Raw genomic sequence first — 13,921 nt, forward strand, 5'->3', positions numbered from 1 at the left:
TAGGTTTTTGATGAAAATGCAAAATTTATCTACTTCCTCAGTAAAAACTGGTCATGTCCTTATTCAGTTCAATTCATAAGTATTTACAGCCTGGTTATGTGAGAATCAAAAAGAATATAAGCCAGGGTATGATGCTCAAAGAACAAACAGGTTTATAAATAAGACACGTATGCACGCGAAGAAATACCACAAAACCAAGTGTTAGATTCTAAAGTATGCTGCACAGAAGAAGGATAAGATAAAAGACTGGGAAAGTATCCAAAGTAGCATTTGAACTGAGTTTTAGGGCAAATAAGGCTGAAAACAGAAATGTGCCAATTCAGCAGTTCTGGAAGATGCTCCAAAGATCCTACCCAGCCTCCTTTCACAGATCCTTAATGTCGAAGATATTTTCATAATAAGCCTAAGATGCTATTTGTTTTTCTTACTTTAATTCATTCTCAATTATACAAGGCAGTTTTCCAGAGGGTACACACAGAGTAATCCCACAAGAGACTGAATGCAGAAGTAATCATGAGAATCCAGCTATTTCTAATAAGTCAGGCATAAAGAGATTTGTAAAAATGTAAAATGATGCCACTTATTAAGTTTGTGTTGTTTGGGAAAACAGTTATAACTCCTAAAAATATGTTATTTCTGGGCCTCCCCGTTGGCACAGCGGTTTGAGCGCAGCGCGATGAAGCCATCTGCAGCCTCTGCAGCGCCGGTTTGATTTCTGGCCGGCCAGGGAGATTCCCACATGGCGTGGCAGACCTCTCCTGTCTCGCCCGCTGTCCCCCTCAGCAGTGTATTTCGGTCGTCTTCCTGTTCTGCTCCCTGCTCTGTCTCTGGTGAATCCTCTCACCCTCCCGTGCCTCTGGCCTGTATCCCAGCTCTTGTATAGAAATAATTAATTCTTAAAAAAAAAGTTATTAACATGTTAACATGGCATGGATTTATTACTATTTTTAGTAATTAATAAATATTTTAATTTTAATTTCTAATATGACAAATATTCATAGATATAACCTACCTTTTAAGTCCTTACTAAGTTTTTATGACTCTAAAGGGATACTGAGGCCAAAAGTTGGGCTTCACTGAGTTAGCTGTTTTTAGAAATGGATAGAGCATCAGCCTAGATTCTCCATGTAGAGAAGCTGAATTAGATGTATTTGAAATGAAATTAGATCAGACACTGCATAATTTTAAAACATGTTTTAGGTATAAGTAACAGGCTTTTCTCTCAGTAAAGTTATTTTCACTCAGGTAAAAATATGAAAAGAATCAGGTAAAAATATAAAAAGAATATTTTTACCTTTCTTATCCTCTCAACCAAACAATATACACCATTTTGTATTCTTTTTGATTAACCACGTATGTATTTTCTTCATAATTATTTAAATGCATAATTGTATCCAGCATTCTTATAAGCCTCAATAGCAACTTTAAGTATTTTATAAAAATATACTAAGTCTCAAGCAAGAAACTTGCCAGAGAATCTTATTTTAAATCAAACTTGCCTGAGAGATGCTGTAGCTTCAAACGCAAAGAAAGTGACATTTTCCCCAAGAACTGCTGGAAACCTTGAATTCTGAATTGTTTCTCCCTCACGTTAAAGGTACTATACTCTCTCAAACTACCTCAAGAAACTGTTTTCCACTATTCCAGGTGCTACTTATGCCTCAACAAATGCAATTAAGGCTCAGATCGGTGCTTCCCACCACCTGAAATGTTTTCTTCTCTCATTTCTACCTATCCAAAGTTCATCCTTATTTAAAAGTCAGCTTGAAAGCCAGTTCATCCATAATTCCTTTAAGAGTTCCTTTCATTTCAGTATTATATCACTCTTTGAATATTTGAAGGACTTTTTAAAAATTCACTCAAAATACAAGTTCATTTTGTTTATATTTTTTTACCTCACACATTCCTTTTTAATTAAACTGCTTTAGAAAAGGAACTATCTTGCCAAACTCTATTCCCTGAAGCAACATGGGACAGAGGTAGAAAGGGTTGAGAAAAATGAAGTTCAGACAAAGTATAATCTCCCCAAGGTAACACAGTTAATGACTGAAAGAGTCAAATTTAAGAAGAGGTGATCCCAACACACCCCCCAATTAAAAGTCCATATTCTTTTTACTGTATCCTTCCATGATTCCTACTTCACATACTTTGCTAAACTATTCAAGAAATCTACAAAACAGACTGGAATTAGATTGACTTTCAATGAGTCTCTGAGGTAAAAGATTCAGAGAAAATAATTTCCGCAATTACATTTTTGTCACCCTTGACATCAGATCTCTACAATTCTTTTTATTACAGCCACTAAAACAAATTTAATGTGCAGTTTTCAGGAGAGCATTAACATCAACATCAGTCCCTGAAGTATAACATGCCTACCATCACCTCTACATTTCCTGGTTCTTTATTTTAGCAGAATCAGTCTGTGACAGAGTAAGATTTCAACAAATGTTTACTGAATAAGCAAATGAATTAGTGACAAAATTGGTCATTTCTTCTATTGTCTAGGGATGAGAGTTTACCTCATCTAGTTTCTCATCCAATTTTTACACCATTATTGTCTCAGAACAATGGCTGACAAAAACAATTATGAATTAAGAAAATATTTAAGAAATATACGGAACATATAGATGAAATTTTACATAGACTTTTAGTTCAATTCTGCTTCAAAGGTATCTGAAAATTATCATATCCACTCACCTAGATACTTAATCAAAATCCTGAGATTTGTACTTGAATTCTCCCACTTGCTCCCCCCATTACACTGAATCCACTCACTTTCCACCAATGCCTCTACTAATCTTTCACCAGCCCTCTCTAAATAACCTCCTTTAACCTTCTTAGTAAACTTCCCACCTCCACTCTTAACACTGAAATGTCTATTCTTCATATAGCAAAGTCATTTCTACTTTTAAAAGATGAAATGACTGCTATTTCACTCCTTGCAACACTTTAATAGTTTCCATTATACTTCCAACAAAACAGGAAAATTTTACCATGGAATTCCATATGTAACAGTGTAATCCCCAGAGAAAGGTAAGGTTGCAGGTTCCCTGCCTTACCCTATGGAAGGGTGGAGCTGGGCAAGGAGGAGAAGCTAGAAAAGACTGGGAGATGGACCTGGGAGAGAAGAACAAGAAGGAGGGAGATGAAAAGACCTGGAGTAGGCACATGGAGCGGAGAGACATGTAAAGAAGGTGTTTGCTTCTCAGCCTTGGACTTGCACCGGGGAGTGGGGGACATGGAAGGAGACAGAGACAGGGGTGAGAGACCTGTGGGGAGGCTGACTATGGCTTGACCTGTATTTTGATCTTATTCTTTTCCTTCTGGACGTGCCTGGTCCCTTCTGCCCCTTTCCTATGGGTCTCCAGCAGAAGGTGCCTTAGACTTGATGCAAGTGCTGGGCCACAAGTGGGCTTGCTTTGGGCCAACCCTGTTTGGTTGGGCATTTACCCACGAGGGAATAGGTAACGTTGGGTGTTTAATTGGAAACGATATTAACAATATTCTTTCTCTTCTCTCTGTTGCACACTAATTGCATTAAAGTTCTTTTCTACTGGAAGTCTTAGGCATTAAGAATATGCTTTGTCTTTATGTGGCAGATAGCAGAACCCATTTAGAGCAGGCAGGCTTGGGGGTCCTTCAGTTCCCCTCACTCTGCGCACTAACCCAGTATCCTTTATGACCTGAGCAGTCATGCCGTCACTTCACCTCATTCTTCTCTTCCAGCAAACCACATTCCAGTTATACTGATCCTTCTTGACCACTGTGATCACTAGATTATTACCTAGCACTGCAATCTGTTTCTTTCCTTTATAGCACAGAAGTTACTACATATTTAATTATTTTTTAATAGAGGCATGTTTTTATTTATTTATTTATTTGTTTGTTTGTTTGTTTATACATGCACTGGGTACAGTCAGGAGCGCGGGAGGGTGAGAGAATTCACCAGAGCCAGAGCAGGGAGCAGAGCAGGCAGAAGGACCGAAGTACACTGCTGAGGGGAGCAGCGGGCGGCAGGAGAGGTCTGCGCGCCATGTGGGACCCTCCTCCGGTGGCCGGGGAGCAGCCGGGGATCGAACCGGTGCTGCAGAGGCCACGGGCAGCTTCGCAATCCAGCACTCAACTGCTGTGCCACCGGGGAGGCCCATATTTAATTATTTTTTGTCTGTCTCTTCCAATAAACCCCCAAACAGCAAGCTAAAACTGCTTTTGTTTTACCACAGCATGTGACAAACAATGAAAAAATTTGAATGAAGAAACTGCTTCCTTATTTACTCCTAATTCATATGAACATGTATTATAAATTGCTTATAGGACAGATAAAAAAGTATAAAATTAACAAAGAATGTAAAGTATATTAGTATTACATAACAAAGAATTTGGCTGCCCTTTGTCCCAGGTTCCTGAGATGGGCCTTTTGAATTTTTGGATTCCCAGAGTGACAGGACTATCTTTTATATTCATAATGGTGCCATCAGACCACATTTAATAGTTATATTAACAAAGTAAGAAATTGTGGACCCCTATAATATGACACTAATGAGATGATTCAAGATGGAGCTAGCCTTCCTGGGTGACCAACTATGTGATTAGAAGGATGGGATACTGGAGATTGAGCTAAATCATGTAGCCAAAGTTTCAATCAGTCATATCTATATAAGAAATGCCAATAAAAAACTCTGGACACTCAAGCTGGGTAAGCATCTGCAGTAACAAGGCTGTGTGTAGCACGAAGCACTAGCCTGTTGGGAAGGTAATACAGCCTAATTCCACAGGAAGGAGATACAGGAGCTTCATGTTTGGTACATCTCATCTTAGGCATCTCGCCTTTCAGCTAGTCCTGATTTGTATATTTTCTTTTTCTGTAGTCAAACTATAAGTACAACACTTTCCTAAGTTTCCTGAGTCATTCTAGCAAATTACTGAACCTGAGATGGTAGTTAGAAGCCGGAATTTGTAGCCAGTTGGTCAGAAATGCGTGGCTTGAAAATCCCTAAATACAGACTGGTATCTGAAGTAAGGACTTAGACTTTTTTAATTATTTTTAAAGTAACACTAGTTTACATAGTTGTTTGTGTATTACAAGTGTAAGATCTCCCCCCTTTGGGGTTGTTACACATCACACCCACCACCAAGTCACCCACAGTCCACCACCACAATCCATTGTGCTCCCTCCCCACCAGGCTCGTGCTCCCCACCCCTCCCAAACACTGAGCCCTTAATCTGTAAGGTTAGCCTAACGCCAAATAATGTTAGAACTGCACTATGAATATAATTATGAATAAATAATAGATATCACTTCATAAAAATGTGTAAGACAATACGCAAGCATTTTATATCCGTTATTTCTAAATCATTAGAAAATATGATCTCTAAGCCTCAGAACAAACCCACAGGGTAGAATTACAATTCTAATTTTGTAAGTAAGAAAACTAAGGCATAAAAGTCACATGGACATTAAGTAACTTAGGTGGAATCTAAATTCAAACTCAGTACTATTTGATTCAAAAGCCAATGATCTAAAAAGTCACTATCCTTTCCAGTATCTCATATTGATAAATAAATACAAGATAACACTACAAGACTGCTACCAAAGGATGTGTGGCACTTGTAACATTCTCAACTACTCAAATAATAGACCAAGAGGTCACAATAAAATTTACGGTACTCTTAATGAACTCTTTTATGAAATATAAAATATCATACTTTAATACAAATTTCTTTAACAGATGCTTAACTTACTTGTTTGTGTTTTAGAAATATGCTTCTGGAGAAAATCAACTATCTGAACCAAAACCTTCTTATTACAATGTGTTGATAATTTTTCATCACACTCATAACACCTGAAAAAAAAATTGAGAAAAATATTATAAAAATATCTTCAATAATTCTGTACATCAGGTAATAAAATTCGTACATATCCACCAATATGTGGGGCAAGTCATAGGTTGAGGCACCAGGTAAGTCTAGAGAAATAAGCAGGGGTAAGTTCATACAGTCTAATCATTCAAATTAAAGTTTTGGTAGTTTATCCTAAGTGTAATGGCATGTGATGAGGGGATTTTAGGTGGGGAAATCATATAATCCAATTTTCATCTTTAAAACATCACTCTAAAAAAAAATCATTCTGATAAATGTCAGACTGAGTGGCATCAGGAATAGAAACAGATCATGGGAAAAGCAGCGGGTGTGGAGCGAAATATAGATTTATTTATTTTCAAGTAGAAGCAGTAATAAACTAGAGAAAAAGATAAGGAACGTAAAAATAATTGCCAGGGGAAGGGAAATGAACTGAGGGTATGTCAGTGATTCCCACTGAGGCAATTTTGCCCCTGCAGGGGATGTCTAGCAATGTTTTAAGACATTTTCAGTTGTCCCACTTGTAGAGTTGCTACTTGCATCCAGTGGGTAGAGGCCAGGGTTGCTGCTAAACATCTACAATGTACAAGACGGTCTCCTCAAAGAATTATCAGCCCAAATAACAATAGTTTTGAGGTTGAGAAATCCTGACCTGTATGAAATAAGATTTGCCCTGAGCTGATGTTTAAAGCTGGGCAATGGGTATAGAGGAATTCATTATGCCATTTTTCTACTTTTATTATAAGGCTATAAAAAATAAGACAAAGAGGGCCTCCCCGGTGGCGCAGCGGTTGAGCGCTGGGCTGTGAAGCTGCCCGCAGCCTCTGCAGCGCCGGTTCGATCCCGGGCCACCGGAGGGTCCCACATGGCGCGCAGACCTCTCCTGAGGCCCACTGCTCCCCTCAGCAGTGTATTTCGGTCCTTCTGCCTGCTTTGCTCCCGGCTCTGGCTCTGGTGAATTCTCTTACCCTCCCGCGCTTCTGACTGTACCCAGTGCTTGTATGTATGTATGTATGGATGTATAAATAAATAAATCTTAAAAAAAAAAAATAATAAGACAAAGAGGAGAAAAAATAATTGCCAGACATCTGGTTTAATAACTTAAGTGATGAAAGTTCTGCTTTCAGACATGGGTAAAGACTGAAAGAGACAGGTGCTTTATTTTGTTTGGGGCTAACTTGGGAAGAAGGGATTAGGCAAGAGATCTTCAAAAGTACATTCCTTTTCAGAAAACTACCTCCACTAAGTTTACTCATTAGTGCAGACAATATTAGCAACGGTTTCTTCTATATTATTATTACTTGTTTCCTCTATCTTCATAAGCTTCTAGAGATCAAATAATAAGTGTTTGAAAGTGTTTCATAAGTGTAATTTGTTATACCAACACTACTTTGCATAGTCACAATCTTCATACCTATAAGTATTAGTGGTCTTGAGATCAATGCCTGTAAATTAAGTTTGGGTTTCCTTTCCAAATGGCACATAAATTCGGTCAAATAGGCATTGAGGATCCATCACTTGTACTCAGAAATACGTAGGAAATAGGTAGGTCTATGAAGGAGACGAGTCACAGGAGACACTTCCAAAACATCTCTTCCAATAGGTCAACTGTATTACACTTATCAGGCTTACATAATAATATTCAATATTATTGCAAAAAATAATAAAAACATAACCCCTCACTTGCAAAATATTGTAATGTCAAGAAAGTGTTACTGACACAGCAATTTAAGTTTTATGGGTAATAAGATACATTGTTCTAACTTTAAGAATACAATACAAAAAGAAAAAGGCAGTGAATATGGAGAAAAGAGGACAGCTCAGGATAACTTAATTCCACTTGTTCCCATGAGAAATAACAAAGAAGGCTTAAGAAAGCATTTAGTAAGTGCTAGGTACTATTCTTTGCATGCATTTTGCTTTAATTCCTCACAACAATCATAAAAATATTGTCATTTTGAAAATAAATAGCTTTATAAAAGTACATTTGATTTTCACAGATGAGAAACAGATATGGAAGGGCTGGCAAATCAGTAATGTGATAAGTGCACAGAGAAAATATTAAACCTTTCAACAAACTTGAGCACTTTAAAAGCATTCCATTAATGTTACTTTAAGTGTTAAATCAGTGCCTCTTAGGGCATCTGTCATCTATGAAACTTTAAAATACAAAATCCCTGATTTAATGGCAGACCACTGACACCTATGTTTTTTTCAAACCCCACCTGTGAGATTCTGATGTGAAGTTAGAAGTAAGAAATTATTGTGCTAAAGATTATTATTCAGTCAAGCAGCATTAAATCTATCCCCCAGCAATATTTTGATAGCGATGACTGAATTACCAAACCTACAATATTGCTTTCTGATACAATATTTCTTTATGACATAAATCATTTTCGCTATAATATAACATTATAAAATAAACCTAACATATCAAATCACAAAACTCAGTAATTCATTATCCTTATAACTCTATACACCTATGAAAGAAAAATAAACAATATAAAGGTAAAATTGTGAAGTTAATTATACTAAAACTAACACTATTATGCTAGGTAAGACTTTTTGCTGAAATTAAATCATGATTCATACTATAATTATGTTCCTAAAAGCTTCTACAGCGGTTCGGACACACATATTTACCTGAGACGATCTATTCTACCAGGTGCCACTCAATTCTCCACCACCTTTTTCTATTTGAGTGGCCCTCAAACACTGTGGGCTCAAAATAAGCTGTACTGGCAACATCTGAGAATTTGTTAGAAATCCAAATTCTCAAACCCTGCCCCAGAACTACTAAGTCAGATCTCCAGGCCTGGTGCCCAGCCATCTATTTCTTTCTTCTTTTTTTTATTTTTAAAAAAATTTAAACAAGCCCCCTAGGTGACTGTGATATGCCCCGAGTTTGACACCTCAGCTCTATTCAGACTGCAGAGACATGCTGACAGAGCTGCTGCATCATGGTATTATCCCCCTCCCTTGGCCCAAAAATATCATTTACATATTAGTCTCCAATAGTCTTTCTTCATACTCCCCAATACTTGGGGTCAAAAACACAATTGGAGCAAGCATCATTTGTGCTTGTGGCTGAATTAAATTATAAGATGATGATCTTTCCTGTAAGTCAGAATATTCTTATATTAATTTTAGAATCCTGAAATAAAAACATGAAGTTAAAAAACTTTTTAAAAGTTAAAATCTCTTTGTCTTACAGAAAACTTGAAAATTCCTTAAAAATCAATCAAGTGATTCCAGGAGTCTACAGATTCCAGTTAATAAATTATTACTTAAAATGGAGGGAAAGCTTTTCCATAGAGTGTCCACTTTCATCGATGTAGCATGTTGGTAAGCAACTAGAGAATCAAAAGATTTGGCTTACTGCCTAGATTTCTACTTTGCAGCCTCAAAAAGGTAAATGATGGTGTCCATATACACAAAATGAGCTCCAGAATCACCTGAGAAGTTATGTACATGCCCAGACTCACCCTTTCCCCTGCAGAGAATCACCAAACCACTTGACTGACTGAAGTACCTACCTCCTCTACAACTCTAGAATTCTGTACTAGTCAAGTTTTACTACACAAAATCAAATAGTAAGAGTTTTTCTTTATAGTACAAAGAAAATGTTAGAGAAATGTGGAGGGGTATACTTATGAGTAATGTCAATTTTCTTAAATTATTCCACAGGTTGTAATCAGACTAAAAAAGCATGAGCTGATAACATCTTTAAATACTTAACCTTGTAAAGCTCAAAGAAAAAGATATTTTTGGTAGTAGACATTAAGTACTAACAAAATTTAACTTACCATATAATCCATGTGCTCAGACTAATTACAATACAATGAGGCTCAGTTTTCCAACTCTTGAAGTGTTTCAATGAATGTTGGCTCTCTGAGTTTTTACCACATCCCTAAAGATGAACAGAATGCTACTTGAGTAATTTACATATAGGTTTGTTGGCAATAAAAGCTTAAAACAGGGCTTAAGTCTCAGCACTATAACTGCTAAGGTCTGAGTTGGATCCTTGGGTAGCAAGATAACCCACATTTGGTGCAGCAGGCCTCTCCTGTCTTGCTTGCTGCTCCCCTCAGCAGTGTATTTCAGCAGATCTGCCTGTTCTGCTACCCACATTTTCCACTGGTGAATCCTCTCAGTCCCCACACCTTTGGCCTACACCCCAGTTCTTCTATGCAAAAATAAATAAAAGTTAAAAATAATAATAATAAAGCTTAAAACATACTAAAATTGATACTAAACAAGTTTTGTTGTTAATTTCAAGCAAGAAGGAAAAGTTTTAAAAACTGTTTTCTTCTTAAATTTAATTTCTTGCAAAGAAACTAACTTTGTTTTTGTTAGATAGTATTTACCTAACACTATCATGCACCAAGTAATTTCTCTACCATTTAAAAAGCTACATACCCTTCGTTGTATCTATGGTGGGTCACTGAGGCAGCTGTGACCAGTAAGACCACAGTGCTCCTCCCCTATACACACCTAACATTGTGCACACATACACTCCAGCCTGACTGAAAACTGGTGCGACTGAGACCGGTCATAGTAATTTCAAGGAATGAAATTCAGTTTCAGTCAATGCAACATGACAGGCAGTCTCCTGGATGTTTCTGGCAAAGTGTTATATATTTTAAAGAAAGAACACAGGAAAGAGATGTAATTTTTGCCCTCTTTCTGGTCTTTTCAGAATGTTGTGTGATACATAATGCATTAAACATCTCTGGCAATAATGAAACTGTGAAATTAAGGATGCCAACAAGAAAGTGGAAGAAATCTCATTCAATGGGTTCTAAAGTTTTTCCCATTGAATTAACTAACCCTGAAGTGGTTACAGCTTTGGACTTCCTATGAGATTCCCCTTATTTTTTAAAAAAGCATACCCTTTTATTTTTATTCAAAAATTCCTTTACTGTAGATGTCAAGTGTTTCTGTGGTGTTTAAATAAATTACATTGAAAAATGGGTAAAATAATACTTTCTCAGAAAAAAAAATCTAAAAAGATGGGGGAAAAACTTGGCTCTATTTCCTAAGTAAATACCAATAGGTAATGGCAGGTCCAACAAAGTATTTATAATCACATGATTGCTTTTTGAACATAACTTACCTTTTACTTTATCTTAACAAACATGTTTAAGTTCAGCCTTGGAAAGAGTACATCTAAACATGGAATAAATTTACCTTAAAATTCTATGGGTGACCAACTGTACAACTGTACAACTCACCATAAGCTTTTGAGAATATTTTAAGACAAATTCACACATAGAAAGCACTTTTCTCACCTGAAAACCACACTTGAGGCACAACCAAATATCAGAAGAAAGCACAGGCTGCCCATCATAGAATCTTCTTTCTTTTAAACATTCTGAGCAAACTGACCACAGAGTCTCAGTTATTGCTCTCTTCACATGATTCACACTAACAGCATGACTTACATGTTGGCAAGTAAAACCTACTGAAGAAGACAAAACAAAATGTGAACATTTTCTTTGCTAAACCAAATTGCTACCATCAGTAAACAGAAGTCAATAGCATTAAAATGCTGAAACTAGAAAGCAGAGAATCAAAACACAAGACTGAAAATTGTACTTTGATTCCATTTATAAAACATTCATAAAATAATTTAATTATAACATTGGAGATCAGATTGTGGTCGCCAGAGACAATGGATGGGGGTTAGGGGGAAGGACTATAAATAGGTAGCGTTTGGGAAGCTGATGGTACAGTCAAGTATCTTATTTATGGTCATACAAAGTGACACATAATAAAATGCATACAGCTGCATCACTGTGCATGTATATCTGGTGAAATTTGACTAAGCTATAAAGATTGTACCAATGTCAGTTACCTGGCTTTGATATTGTACTTTACTTACAAATATAAGACATTAAATCAGAAAAGGCAGGGTGCAGGGTGAAAGGGACCTCCATGTCATTGCACCTTCCTGTGCATTTATAATTAGTTCAAAAAATAAGAAGTTTAAAGAAAACTATCCTAAAACACTAAGTTAAAAATAGTTAAAATGGAAATAATACATTAAAAACATCTTTTTAAATGGAGATCTGAAATGGCAAGAAAGTAAGAAAAATTCTCAGAGACCAAAATTAAAAGCATGAGATTAAAGGATTTAAAAGCCAGCCAGCAGCTCCAAGGGTCATCTGTCCACCATGGTGAGTTGGGTCATCTGTCCACCTTGGTGACTGGGAGGCTTGGATTTAACAGGTCATGAATGAGGGGCCAAGAAGAAAAGCCAATTCTAAATTAAACAAAACAAAATCACAATAAAACACCAACAGGGTTTTTTGGAACTAGACAAGCTGATTTCAAATGAAGAAAATGGTAAAAACAAAAAGCAAAGGATTTATTAATTAAAAACAGCACACTATTTAGGACAACAGATCACAATTTACCAGCAATGTCATCTGAAGAGTCTTCATCATGAGGTATAGTAGGTCTTTTACTTCTTTTGGCTTTTTCAGCTAAAGCTTTGGATGGCTCCTTTACCCGCATCTGTTATTTACTGGGAAAGTTGGAGGGGAAAGGAATAAACTTTAATACTCAAAACTAAACTTTTATGTTTGATTCAGTGCATATTAAAACTAAAATGACTTCAGTTTTAACTGGTCTAGTAAACCAGTAATGAAAGAAAAAATCTTTATTAAAGCAAATAGACACATTATTTTCTACTTTCACCAACTACTCCCTAGACATGCTATCCGATGAATTAAACAAGTAAAGTTTTGGTCAACAGAATTAGAGCTGCTCCTGAGTCACTTGCCCACCTTGCCATTTCTTTTATTTCGCTAACAAGAAGATAGTAGGAGTTGAAGAGCCATAAAGGACCAGGGATGGAAGCCATGCGCCGAGCACAATACAGCTGCCCTTTCTGACCTAACACCAGATTACTGTGAAATAAATTTCTCTTTTAGATAATACATTGTTAGCATTTCCCCCCACTTTTCATTATGAAAAAATTTTAACTTCTACAATTTAAAAGGATAATGAGGGCCTCCCTGGTGGCGCAGGGGTTGAGTCTCAGCGCTTTCAAGCTATCACCAGCCACTGCAACATGGGTTCAATCCTGGACAGGGAGCTAACCCACATGGCGCAGCAGACCTCTCCTGGCTCCTCTTAGCAGTGTATTTCAGTAGATCTGCCTGTTCTGCTTCCCATTCTGTCTCTGGTGAATCCTCTCTCACACCCACACCTCCTGCACCCCAGTTCTTACACGCATAAATAAAAATAAATCTCAAAAAAAAAATAAAAGTATAATAAACATTCATTTACTAGATAGATTTCATATCTCTTAACACTTTGCCGTATGTTTCATATAAATATTAATGTGTGCACAGACATACACACCTTTATTTTTTTTTCTAAACTACTTGAAAGTTGCAGAAATTGTAACACTTCACCCCTAAATACTTCAGCAGGAATCTCTTAATAAAGACATTCTCCTATATAATCACATCATTATCATATTTAAGGAAATTAACAATTTCCTGATATCTCATATTATATATTTTTAATTTCTTCAGTTGATTCAAATGTCTTCTACAATGTTTTTTCTTTAATGAGGATCAATTAAGGTTTGCCCTTTATACTATCTCTCTTTAATGTCTTCTAATTGACCATTATTCTTCCTCTCTTAACCTAACTTTTTAAAGAAATCAGGTCAGTGCTTATCAGTAATATTGGAGAGTGCAGTGAAATGTGGTTTTTTATTCAAAAAGTCTGGTAGAGATAGGACCCGGCATTCTATTTTTAACAGTTCCCTAAGAAGATGTTGCTAGGGGTCCACATGTTTTCAATAGCAAGGTTTTATAATGTTCCATGATGAAAATTTGCATCTTCATGGTGTTATTTACCTCTATCTCTTATATTTCTTAAATTCTAAAGATTTGAATTACATTTTAAAGATTACAAGCATTTTTTTCAAACTTGATTTTGGAGTCTTTGTTGGAGTAGCTTACTTCATATCATCCTGCTCCATAGCTAAGTTACACTGTAATTTTCATGGGTATCTGATTTGCTTTCATTGATGAGAGTGGAA

At 36.5% G+C, this 13,921-nt stretch overlaps 1 protein-coding gene across 4 annotated transcripts in view; it reads right to left on the reverse strand.

Annotated features, from left to right (window-relative positions):
• The window catches only part of USP45 (ubiquitin specific peptidase 45), a 57,742-nt gene that overhangs the window by 41,132 nt on the left and 2,689 nt on the right, over positions 1 to 13,921 (reverse strand). For all 4 annotated transcript variants that reach the window (XM_037520144.2, XM_037520148.2, XM_054699048.1 and 1 more), the window contains exons 2-5: positions 12,279 to 12,388; positions 11,151 to 11,323; positions 9,666 to 9,769; positions 5,743 to 5,843 (exon numbers count right to left, since the gene is read on the reverse strand). In XM_037520144.2, coding sequence (XP_037376041.1) covers positions 5,743 to 5,843; positions 9,666 to 9,769; positions 11,151 to 11,323; positions 12,279 to 12,378 — 478 coding nt within the window. In that variant the 5' untranslated portion in view covers positions 12,379 to 12,388. The remainder of the gene's footprint in view (positions 1 to 5,742; positions 5,844 to 9,665; positions 9,770 to 11,150; positions 11,324 to 12,278; positions 12,389 to 13,921) is intronic.

The sequence above is a fragment of the Talpa occidentalis genome, unplaced genomic scaffold, assembly GCF_014898055.3.
Source record: "Talpa occidentalis isolate TD23 unplaced genomic scaffold, MPIMG_talOcc4v2.1 talOcc4.2, whole genome shotgun sequence".
NCBI classification, from domain to species: domain Eukaryota; kingdom Metazoa; phylum Chordata; class Mammalia; order Eulipotyphla; family Talpidae; genus Talpa; species Talpa occidentalis.